Genomic DNA, 12,504 nt, shown 5'->3' with positions numbered 1-12,504 from the left:
TATACAACATCACGCTCACTCCTGCCTCGTCAAATCATTCATTCTACCTTTACATCACGCTCACTCCTGCCTCGTCAAATCATTCATTCTACCTATACAACACGCTCACTCCTGCCTCGTCAAATCATTCATTCTACCTATACAACATCACACTCACTCCTGCCTCGTCAAATCAAAACAAACAAAGCAGGACATGGAAGTTATTTATTGTTTTCCTTACAGCAGTTAGCAATACTTTTTTAAAAGCACGCCCCAAAAATAAATAAAAATATTAAATTAAATAATTAGACGACCCCGTGTTTTTATTCAACACAGCGACAGTAGCAACTCTGTTTCACATGTTAAGAGGACAGAGAACTCAATGATCTAGTTGCTTCCTCTTCTCGTCTCCTTTCCTCAACTCCTTTACTTAATCCGCACTGATCTGGCACTGAGCCAGACAAATTAAAGCAATATCAAAAATGGCCGATGTCTTTTGTGTGTGTGTTCGCCTTCACCTTTCCAGTCCTTTCAGGTCAGTGTGAATGGAGGATAAAGGAAAGGAGACGAGTATACAAGGAAACGAGGAGAGGAAGCCGCTTTGAGAGTATGGAGACGCGGCCGAGGAGCAGAAGCAGTAGACGACAGCTAACATGCGGAGAGGGAAAACACTGGCACCCTATTCCCTTATAGAAGTGCACTACTTTTAACCAGGGCCCTGGTCTAAAGTAGTGCAGTATATAGGGAATAGGGTGCCATTTAGGGCACAGTCTGGGACGGGGGATGCATTCATATTCAAAATAATCCTCAGGTAGATACAGCAGATTCCAAAACGCTACTGTGTTGTAGGGCTTGTTTAGAAAAGAAGAAGCTCTGTTTGTTTTGGTAATATACAAAGAAAAACATGTGTTTTTGTCTTTTTATTATTTTTTTAAACGCAAATCAGGTGACAAATCGTTTTTCTGTTTGTTTTGAAATCCCTGACTTATGAGAAAGCACTGGGTAACCACCACAACTCATGATAACCCTTCAGGACAATACAGTCCAATCTAAATGGTCCTCTGCCCAGCCCTCTTTCCTACCCCCCGACACACACACACACACCTGTACATCCCACAGCTACACTCACACACACACATACATCAGTGCATTCATTTGTCATCACTTCATCCACCCCTCTATCATTTTCCTTTAGGGCTGCGAGGCTCCCATGTGCTCTTGCTGGCGGTAAGGAGGCCTGGGAGGGCCACATAGTCTTTCTGGAAACGGGAGTTGGGTGTTCTCTGTCTCTTCCTCTCTCCCTGGGTCGTGAAGAAGGCGTCCTGGAAACGCATGCTGGATGCCGTCGACTGGAGAGAGGAGAGAGAGGAGAGAGAGGAGAGAGAGGAGAGAGAGGAGAGAGAGGAGAGAGAGGAGAGAGAGGAGAGAGAGGAGAGAGAGGAGAGAGAAGGAGAGAGAGGAGAGAGAGAAGGAGAGAGAGGAGAGAGAGAGGAGAGAGAGGAGAGAGAGGAGAGAGAGGAGAGAAGGAGAGAGAGGAGAGAAGGAGAGAGAGGAGAGAGGAGAGAGGAGAGAAGGAGAGAGAGGAGAGAGGAGAGAAGGAGAGAGAGGAGAGAGGAGAGAGGAGAGAAGGAGAGAGAGGAGAGAGGAGAGAAGGAGAGAAGGAGAGAAGGAGAGGGAGGAGAGGGAGGAGAGAAGGAGATAAAGATACAAGTGTGGTACACACAGCAGAGTCCATATAGTCAGTCTAGTATAGTAGTATAGTATATACAGCCAGTCGAGTATAGTATAGTACATACAGTCAGTCTAGTATATAGAGTCAGTCTAGTATAGTAGTATAGTATATATAGTCAGTCTAGTATAGTACATACAGCAGAGTCCATACAGTCAGGCTTGTATAGTAGTATAGTATATACAGTCAGTCTCGTATAGTAGTATAGTATATAGATCAGAGTACATAGTCAGTCTAGTATATATATATTTTCTACAATGCTGCCATCATGGAAATCTAATGTTGTACCAGTCAAATTGCCAGGGTTAGAGACTCCTAGACAACTATACAGATTATATTACCAGGGTTAGAGACTCTATAGATTATATTACCAGGGTTAGAGACTCCTAGACAACTCCATAGATTATATTACCAGGGTTAGAGACTCTATAGATTATATTACCAGGGTTAGAGACTCTATAGATTATATTACCAGGGTTAGAGACTCTATAGCTTATATTACCAGGGTTAGAGACTCTATAGATTATATTACCAGGGTTAGAGACTCTATAGATTATATTACCAGGGTTAGAGACTCTATAGATTATATTACCAGGGTTAGAGACTCTATAGATTATATTACCAGGGTTAGAGACTCTATAGATTATATTACCAGGGTTAGAGACTCTATATTACCAGGGTTAGAGACTCTATAGATTATATTACCAGGGTTAGAGACTCTATAGATTATATTACCAGGGTTAGAGACTCTATAGATTATATTACCAGGGTTAGAGACTCTATAGATTATATTACCAGGATTAGAGACTCCTAGACAACTCTATAGATTATATTACCAGGGTTAGAGACTCTATAGATTATATTACCAGGATTAGAGACTCCTAGACAACTCTATAGATTATATTTCCATGGTTGCCATGGCGATACGTTATTTAAACTATATATACACAAAAGTATGTGGACACCCCTTCAAATTAGTGGATTCTATTTCAGCCACACCCCTTCCTGACAGATGTATAAAATCAAGCACTCAGCCATGCAATCTTCTTAGACAAACATTGGCTGTAGAATGGCCTTACTGAAGAGCTCCAAACCGGCCCTGGAAGCAACGTCAGCACAATAATTGTTGGTTATGGGTTTCCATGGATGAACAGCTGCACACAAGCCTAAGATCACCATGCACAATGCCAAGCGTCGGCTGGAGTGGTGTAAAGCTCAACGCCATTGGACTCTGGAGCAGTGGAAACGCGTTCTCTGGAGTGATGAATCACGCTTCACCATTTGACAGTCAAACGGATGAATCTGGGTTTGGCGGATGCCAGGAGAACAATACCTGTCCCAATGCACTGTAAAGTTTGGTGGAGGAGGAATAATGATCTGGGGCTGTTTTTCATGGTTCGGGCCCCTTAGCTCCAGTGAAGGGAAATCTTAACACTAAAGCATACAATGACATTCTAGATGATTCTGTGCATCCAACTTTGTGGCAAAGGTTTGGGGAAGGCCCTTTCCTGTTTCAGCATGACAATGCCTCCGTGTACAAGGCGAGGTCCATACAGAAATGGTTTGTTGAGATCGGTGTGGAAGAACTTGACTGGCCTGCAAGGAGCCCTGACCTCAACCCCATCGAATGCCTTTGGGATGAATTGGAACGCCGACTACGGGCCAGGCCTAATCGCCCAAATAATGCTGTTGTGGCTGAATGGAAGCAAGTCCCCGCAGCAATGTTCCAACATCTAGTGGAAAGCCTTCCCAGAAGAGGGGAGGCTGTTATAGCAGCAAAGGGGGGACCAACTCCATATTAATGCCCACGAATTTGGCATAAGATGTTCGATGAGCAGCTGTCCACATACTTTTGGTCATGTATAATAGCATCATATCACTATAAACAATACAGGACCAGACAGGCCAGTAGATGTTTAGCGAGTACAGTACTTACGAGTCGCCCTTTCACCTTTTTGGGAAGGTCTTCATCCAGAGTATAGACGTCCTCTCTCTTAGCTACCACCTGGGAACCATCCTCAAACTCCACCTGGGAAACCACACAACCTTATTAATTCACATCAATTTATTCTGTCGATATGATATAATTCAGTTTTATTCCATTTCTGTCCATAAATGTGATACAGCCCTACACACTCCTCCTCATGGTTGGATGAAGTGTTTATTATTAATATCTGACCACTACTTAATACTATGTTAAGTTACTATCACAGTTATTAAACCTCCTGTCTATCCATCTACCTATCAAAGTTATTAAACATTATTAAACCTCCATCTACCTATCACAGTTATTAAAGTCCATTTCCACATTATAAAACCTCCCATCTGGCAACACTGAGCAGTACCTGCATCAGAGAGCGGTTTAGGCCTACCTTAACCTACCCCTCTCCACCTTAACCTAACCTTAACCCACCCTTAACCCTACCCCTCTCCGCCTCAACGTGTGGAGCAAGGTTTTCCCCTGTTAACACTTCTCTAAACCGTCGTCCAGCTACGGTAACTGTCGTCACAGAGCAGCCCCCCATGCGTCAGAGGCTGTTGTGCAACATAACACGCTTTCCCACAGAGAGAGAACAAACTCAAATGGAGACTCAAAGTGGCTGCTTCACCATCTTGACTTGGTGAATATTTCAGCATGTTTAAATAATGCAGGTCATCACCACCTCAGTCTCCTCTTCTCCATCGTCTCTCACGCTCTCTCCATCTGTTTTCTCAAGCCTCCCCCTCTCTTTGCCAGTCTCTCCCTCCCTCATTGCTCTCTCTCTCTCTACATAAGACTTACAGACTGGTCAAAGTCATCGAGTTTAGGGTACTAAAGATTCCAAAGTTGAGTGAGTTCAGTTTACTGCCCTGTGTCCTGTCTTGGTTCTGGACTATCACCTTTATGTAACGGCTGCAGTGTGTCCTGTCTTGGTTCTGGACTAACACCTTTATGTAACGGCTGCAGTGTGTCCTGTCTTGGTTCTGGACTAACACCTTTATGTAACGGCTGCAGTGTGTCCTGTCTTGGTTCTGGACTAACACCTTTATGTAACGGCTGCAGTGTGTCCTGTCTTGGTTCTGGACTAACACCTTTATGTAATGGCTGCAGTGTGTCCTGTCTTGGTTCTGGACAAACACCTTTATGTAACGGCTGCAGTGTGTCCTGTCTTGGTTCTGGACTAACACCTTTATGTAACGGCTGCAGTGTGTCCTGTCTTGGTTCTGGACTATCACCTTTATGTGACGTCTGCAGTGTCCTGTCTTGGTTCTGGACTAAAACCTTTATGTAACAGCTGCAGTGTGTCCTGTCTTGGTTCTGGACTAACACCTTTATGTAACGTCTGTAGTGTCCTGTCTTGGTTCTGGACTAACACCTTTATGGATGCAGTGTGTCCTGTCTTGGTTCTGGACTAACACCTTTATGTAATGGCTGCAGTGTGTCCTGTCTTGGATCTTGGTTCTGGACTAACACCTTTATGTAATGGCTGCAGTGTGTCCTGTCTTGGTTCTTGGTTCTGGACTAACACCTTTATGTAATGGCTGCAGTGTGTCCTGTCTTGGATCTTGGTTCTGGACTAACACCTTTATGTAACGGCTGCAGTGTGTCCTGTCTTGGCTCTGGACTAACACCTTTATGTAACGGCTGCAGTGTGTCCTGTCTTGGTTCTGGACTAACACCTTTATGTAATGGCTGCAGTGTGTCCTGTCTTGGATCTTGGTTCTGGACTAACACCTTTATGTAACGGCTGCAGTGTGTCCTGTCTTGGGTTCTGGACTAACACCTTTATGTAACGTCTGTAGTGTGTCCTGTCTTGGTTCTGGACTAACACCTTTATGGATGCAGTGTGTCCTGTCTTGGTTCTGGACTAACACCTTTATGTAATGGCTGCAGTGTGTCCTGTCTTGGATCTTGGTTCTGGACTAACACCTTTATGTAACGGCTGCAGTGTGTCCTGTCTTGGTTCTGGACTAACACCTTTATGGATGCAGTGTGTCCTGTCTTGGGTTCTGGACTAACACCTTTATGTAATGGCTGCAGTGTGTCCTGTCTTGGATCTTGGTTCTGGACTAACACCTTTATGTAATGGCTGCAGTGTGTCCTGTCTTGGATCTTGGTTCTGGACTAACACCTTTATGTAACGGCTGCAGTGTGTCCTGTCTTGGTTCTGGACTAACACCTTTATGTAACGGCTGCAGTGTGTCCTGTCTTGGATCTTGGTTCTGGACTAACACCTTTATGTAACGGCTGCAGTGTGTCCTGTCTTGGATCTTGGTTCTGGACTAACACCTTTATGTAACGGCTGCAGTGTGTCCTGTCTTGGATCTTGGTTCTGGACTAACACCTTTATGTAACGGCTGCAGTGTGTCACGAACGTGAAATAAGTGTGTGTGTCCAGGATGCAGCAATTGGACCATGAAGGCCTGATTCACACAGTCTCCTCTGAACAGTTGATGTTGAGATGTGTCTGTTACTTGAACTCTGTGAAGCATTTATTTGCGGTGCAGGTAACTCTAATGAACGTATCCTCCGCAGCAGAGGTAACTCTGGGTCTTTCCTGTGGCGGTCCTCATGAGGGCCGGTTTCATCATAGCGCTTGACGGTTTTTGCGACTGCACTTGAAGAAACTTTCAAAGTTCTTCATTTTCTGAACTGACTGACCTTCATGTCTTAAAGTTATGATGGACTGTCGTTTCTCTTTGCATATTTGAGCTGTTCTTGCCATAATATGGACTTGGTATTTTACCAAATAGGGCTTTCTTCTGTATACCACCCCTACCTTGTACAACACACTGGATTGGCTCAAACGCATTAAGGAAAGAAATTCCACAAATTCACTTAACAAGGCACACCTGTTAATTGAAATGCATTCCAGGTGAGACTACCATGAAGCTGGTTGAGAGAACGCCATGAATGCGCAAAGCTGTCATCAAGGCAAAGGGTAACTACTTTGAAGAATCTCAAATAACATATTTTGATTTGTTTAACACTTTTTTGGTTACTAGATGATTCCATATGTGTTATTTCATAGTTTTGATGTCTTCACTATTATTCTACAATGTAGAAAATAGTAAAAATAAAGAAAAACCCTTGAATGAGTAGGTGTGTCCAAGCTTTTGACTGGTACTGTGTGTGTGTGTGTGTGTGTGTGTGTGTGTGTGTGTGTGTGTGTGTGTGTGTGTGTGTGTGTGTGTGTGTGTGTGTGTGTGTGTCTCTGCTGTGTGTGTGTGTGTGTGTGTGTGTGTGTGTTTACCTGGTACATATGCGAGGTGTTGGATCCCTGGTATTTGGCTCCATAGAAGAGTCCATCAGGCCACTTCACCTGGACAGCCTCCCCTACTTCTGGAGGACCAAGACGGGCACAGTCCCTGCTCTGAGAGGACAGGAGAGAGGAGCTCAATGCTGTATCCCTCCTCACCACTATGTCCTCTGGGTAGGGGGTGTGTGTATCCCTCCTCACCACTATGTCCTCTGGGTAGGGGGTGTGTGTATCCCTCCTCACCACTATGTCCTCTGGGTAGGGGGGGTGTGTGTATCCCTCCTCACCACTATGTCCTCTGGGTAGGGGGTGTGTGTATCCCTCCTCACCACTATGTCCTCTGGGTAGGGGGGGTGTGTGTATCCCTCCTCACCACTATGTCCTCTGGGTAGGGGGGGTGTGTGTATCCCTCCTCACCACTATGTCCTCTGGGTAGGGGGTGTGTGTGTATCCCTCCTCACCACTATGTCCTCTGGGTAGGGGGGGTGTGTGTATCCCTCCTCACCACTATGTCCTCTGGGTAGGGGGGGTGTGTGTATCCCTCCTCACCACTATGTCCTCTGGGTAGGGGGGGTGTGTGTATCCCTCCTCACCACTATGTCCTCTGGGTAGGGGGTGTGTGTATCCCTCCTCACCACTATGTCCTCTGGGTAGGGGGTGTGTGTATCCCTCCTCACCACTATGTCCTCTGGGTAGGGGGTGTGTGTATCCCTCCTCACCACTATGTCCTCTGGGTAGGGGGTGTGTGTATCCCTCCTCACCACTATGTCCTCTGGGTAGGGGGTGTGTGTGTGTGTATCCCTCCTCACCACTATGTCCTCTGGGTAGGGGGTGTGTGTATCCCTCCTCACCACTATGTCCTCTGGGTAGGGGTGTGTGTGTGTGTATCCCTCCTCACCACTATGTCCTCTGGGTAGGGGGTGTGTGTATCCCTCCTCACCACTATGTCCTCTGGGTAGGGGGTGTGTGTATCCCTCCTCACCACTATGTCCTCTGGGTAGGGGGTGTGTGTATCCCTCCTCACCACTATGTCCTCTGGGTAGGGTGTGTGTGTGTGTGTGTGTGTGTGTGTGTGTGTGTGTGTGTGTGTGTGTGTGTGTGTGTGTGTGTGTGTGTCCCTCCTCACCACTATGTCCTCTGGGTAGGTGTCGTTGCTGAAGGATCCGTCATCAAACATGACCTCATAGAAGGTCTGGGAGGTCACCTGGGTGACCTTTGAACTGTAGTAGCGCAGGTTCTTGTGTTTGGAGATGACGGTCTGACCCAGGACGATGTCCTTCTGAAACGCTGCACGCTGCTGAGAGAGAGAGAGATGGAAGGAAAGAGAGATATCACCGTCTGGCTGAGGATAAAAGACCAGAGTGTGACTAGTAGAAAGCTCCATGGTAACCAACCCTCAAAGCTCCATGGTAACCAAGCCTCAAAGCTCCATGGTAACCAAGCTTCAAAGCTCCATGGTAACCAAGCTTCAAAGCTCCATGGTAACCAAGCTTCAAAGCTCCATGGTAACCAAGCCTCAAAGCTCCATGGTAACCAAGCCTCAAAGCTCCATGGTAACCAAGCCTCAAAGCTCCATGGTAACCAAGCTTCAAAGCTCCATGGTAACCAAGCTTCAAAGCTCCATGGTAACCAAGCCTCAAAGCTCCATGGTAACCAAGCCTCAAAGCTGGCATTGGGAAAAGACAAATAAAGTGAGTTTGTTAAGAAAATGGAACTGTTCAGAGGGGTTGAGATGGACCGTGGTGTATGTTGTTAGGTCAGCTTATGTGGATGGATGTGTAGTTGTCTTATGCAAGTGTGTGTGTGTGTGTGTGTGTATATATATCTACTTGGTGTGTGTGTCTGAGAGTCGGTCTATGCTTCCGTGTGTGTGTGTGTGTGTGTGTGTGTCTTTGTCTACTTGGTGTGTGTGTGTGTGTGTGTGTGTGTTACCTACTGTGGTGGGAGAGACCGAAGCCGAGCCGCTCTGAGTACTCACAGCAGACGAGCTCCGTGATTGGTGCCTGTGGCAGGTGATTGACACCACGTAAGGCCAATCGTCCGGCTCCATGGTGACCCCGGCGGCGTGGGCACAGGTAACGTGGAAGGAGGTGGGACATCGACCGCACGAACACTGGATACATGCCCCTCCCCCACCCTGGCCACGCCTCACACACCGCTTACGGCAGTAGATACACTTCTACACACACAGAAAGAGACAGAGAGAGTCAACTCCACTGACTAGATCAACTCTTCTACAGAGAATCAACTCTTCTACAGAGAATCAACTCTTCTACAGAGAATCAACTCTTCTACAGAGAATCAACTCTTCTACAGAGAATCAACTCTTCTACAGAGAATCAACTCTTCTACAGAGAATCAACTCTACTGAAATGAAACGTTTATATGAACTAAACATCTCTACACAGCAGGAGATATGACCTGCAAAATGACCTCCAGCAGGCCACAAATGTGCATGTGTCTGCTCAAACGGTCAGAAACAGACTCCATGAGGGTGGTATGAGGGCCCGACGTCCACAGGTGGGGGTTGTGCTTACAGCCCAACACCGTGCAGGACGTTTGGCATTTGCCAGAGAACACCAAGATTGGCAAATTCGCCACTGGCGCCCTGTGCTCTTCACAGATGAAAGCAGGTTCACACTGAGCACATGAGCACATGTGACAGACGTGACGGAGTCTGGAGACGCCGTGGAGAACGTTCTGCTGCCTGCAACATCCTCCAGCTTGACCGGTTTGGTGGTGGGTCAGTCATGGTGTTGGGTGGCATTTCTTTGTGGGGCCGCACAGCCCTCCATGTGCTCGCCAGAGGTAGCCTGACTGCCATTAGGTACCGAGATGAGATCCTCAGACCCCTTGTGAGACCATATGCTGACACATGCACATTTGTGGCCTGCTGGAGGTCATTTTTCAGGGCTCTGGCAGTGCACCTCCTTGCACAAAGGCGGAGGTAGCGGTCCTGCTGCTGGGTTGTTGCCCTCCTACGGCCTCCTCCACGTCTCCTGATGTACTGGCCTGTCTCCTGGTAGCGCCTCCATGCTCTGGACACTACGCTGACAGACACAGCAAACCTTTTTGCCACAGCTCGCATTGATGTGCCATCCTGGATGAACTGCACTACCTGAGCCACTTGTGTGGGTTGTAGACTCCGTCTCATGCTACCACAAGAGTGAAAGCACCGCCAGCATTCAAAAGTGACCAAAACATCAGCCAGGAAGCATAGGAACTGAGAAGTGGTCTGTGGTCACCACCTGCAGAATCACTCCTTTATTGGGGGTGTCTTGCTAATTGCCTATAATTTCCACCTTTTGTCTATTCCATTTGCACAACAGCATGTGCAATTTATTGTCAATCAGTGTTGCTTCCTAAGTGGACAGTTTGATTTCACAGAAGTGTGATTGACTTGGAGTTACATTGTGTTGTTTAAGTGTTCCCTTTATTTTTTTTGAGCAGTGTATATACACTTGGCTAGAGTCTCTACACAGCAAAGAGAGCAACTCGTTCCATTACAGATTTAAACCCATTGTTAGTTTCCAGTAAGCATGACAGTATTACAGATTTAAACCCATCGTTAGTTTCCAGTAAGCATGACAGTATTACAGATTTAAACCCATCGTTAGTTTCCCGTAAGCATGACAGTATTACAGATTTAAACCCATCGTTAGTTTCCAGTAAGCATGACAGTATTACAGATTTAAACCCATCGTTAGTTTCCAGTAAGCATGTCAGTATTACAGATTTAAACCCATCGTTAGTTTCCAGTAAGCATGACGGTATTACAGATTTAAACCCATCGTTAGTTTCCAGTAAGCATGACAGTATTACAGATTTAAACCCATCGTTAGTTTCCAGTAAGCATGACAGTATTACAGATTTAAACCCATCGTTAGTTTCCAGTAAGCATGACAGTATTACAGATTTAAACCCATCGTTAGTTTCCAGTAAGCATGACAGTATTACAGATTTAAACCCATCGTTAGTTTCCAGTAAGCATGACAGTATTACAGATTTAAACCCATCGTTAGTTTCCAGTAAGCATGACAGTATTACAGATTTAAACCCATCGTTAGTTTCCAGTAAGCATGACAGTATTACAGATTTAAACCCATCGTTAGTTTCCCGTAAGCATGACGGTATTACAGATTTAAACCCATCGTTAGTTTCCAGTAAGCATGACAGTATTACAGATTTAAACCCATCGTTAGTTTCCAGTAAGCATGACAGTATTACAGATTTAAACCCATCGTTAGTTTCCAGTAAGCATGTCAGTATTACAGATTTAAACCCATCGTTAGTTTCCAGTAAGCATGACAGTATTACAGATTTAAACCCATCGTTAGTTTCCAGTAAGCATGTCAGTATTACAGATTTAAACCCATCGTTAGTTTCCAGTAAGCATGTCGGTATTACAGATTTAAACCCATCGTTAGTTTCAGGTAAGCATGACAGTATTACAGATTTAAACCCATCGTTAGTTTCCAGTAAGCATGTCAGTATTACAGATTTAAACCCATCGTTAGTTTCCAGTAAGCATGACAGTATTACAGATTTAAACCCATCGTTAGTTTCCAGTAAGCATGACAGTATTACAGATTTAAACCCATCGTTAGTTTCCAGTAAGCATGACAGTATTACAGATTTAAACCCATCGTTAGTTTCCAGTAAGCATGACAGTATTACAGATTTAACCCCATCGTTAGTTTCCAGTAAGCATGACAGTATTACAGATTTAAACCCATCGTTAGTTTCCCGTAAGCATGACAGTACTACAGATTTAAACCCATCGTTAGTTTCCAGTAAGCATGACAGTATTACAGATGTAACCCTATAAATCATCAGCTTGAATAGCATTACATCACTACTGATGAGCATACGGCAGGTAGCCTAGTGGTTAGAGCGTTGGGCCAGTAACCGGAAAGGTTGCTGGATCGAATCCCCGAGCCGACAAAGTAAAAATATGTCGTTCTGCCCCTGAACAAGGCAGTTAACCCACCGTTCCCCTGAACAAGGCAGTTAACCCACTGTTCCCCTGGACAAGGCAGTTAACCCACCGTTCCCCTGAACAAGGCAGTTAACCCACCGTTCCCCTGAACAAGGCAGTTAACCCACTGTTCCCCTGAACAAGGCAGTTAACCCACTGTTCCCCTGAACAAGGCAGTTAACCCACTGTTCCCCTGAACAAGGCAGTTAACCCACTGTTCCCCTGAACAAGGCAGTTAACCCACTGTTCGCAGGGGAGCCGATGACGTGGATGTTGATTATGGCAGCCCCCGCACCTCTCTGATTCAGAGGTGTTGGGTTAAATACAGAAGACACGTTTCAGTTGAATACATTCAGTTGGACAACTGACTAGGTATCCCCCCCCCCTTTCCCTTCATATGCAGTGTTTCCCCTACGTTCATTTAGCAGCAACGAACCGCCACTGGATGGGAAAACGTTTTCAGTGTAAATTTAAACGACTTAAACCCTGATCTAAAGTACGACCAAAAGATACTGGAGCCATAAGATACTGGAGCCATAGATACTGGAGCCAAAAGATACTGGAGCCAAAAGATACTG

General features: G+C 45.7%; 1 protein-coding gene across 1 annotated transcript; it reads right to left on the bottom strand.

Annotated features, from left to right (window-relative positions):
• Window positions 1–187: 187 nt before the first annotated feature.
• On the bottom strand, window positions 188–9,127 carry LOC120042573 (lysine-specific demethylase 4C-like; the record flags this gene model as incomplete). The annotated part of the gene is made up of 5 exons (XM_038987398.1): window positions 188–1,328; window positions 3,645–3,737; window positions 6,943–7,062; window positions 8,075–8,245; window positions 8,927–9,127. Coding segments are annotated over 5 exons (753 nt in total), but the record flags the coding sequence as incomplete, so codon positions are not given.
• Between the last annotated feature and the right edge of the window lie 3,377 nt (window positions 9,128–12,504).

The sequence above is a fragment of the Salvelinus namaycush genome, unplaced genomic scaffold, assembly GCF_016432855.1.
Source record: "Salvelinus namaycush isolate Seneca unplaced genomic scaffold, SaNama_1.0 Scaffold715, whole genome shotgun sequence".
NCBI classification, from domain to species: Eukaryota; Metazoa; Chordata; class Actinopteri; order Salmoniformes; family Salmonidae; genus Salvelinus; species Salvelinus namaycush.
The sequence above is the reverse complement of the archived record's forward strand: the minus strand, read 5'-3'. Positions and strand labels throughout refer to the sequence as shown.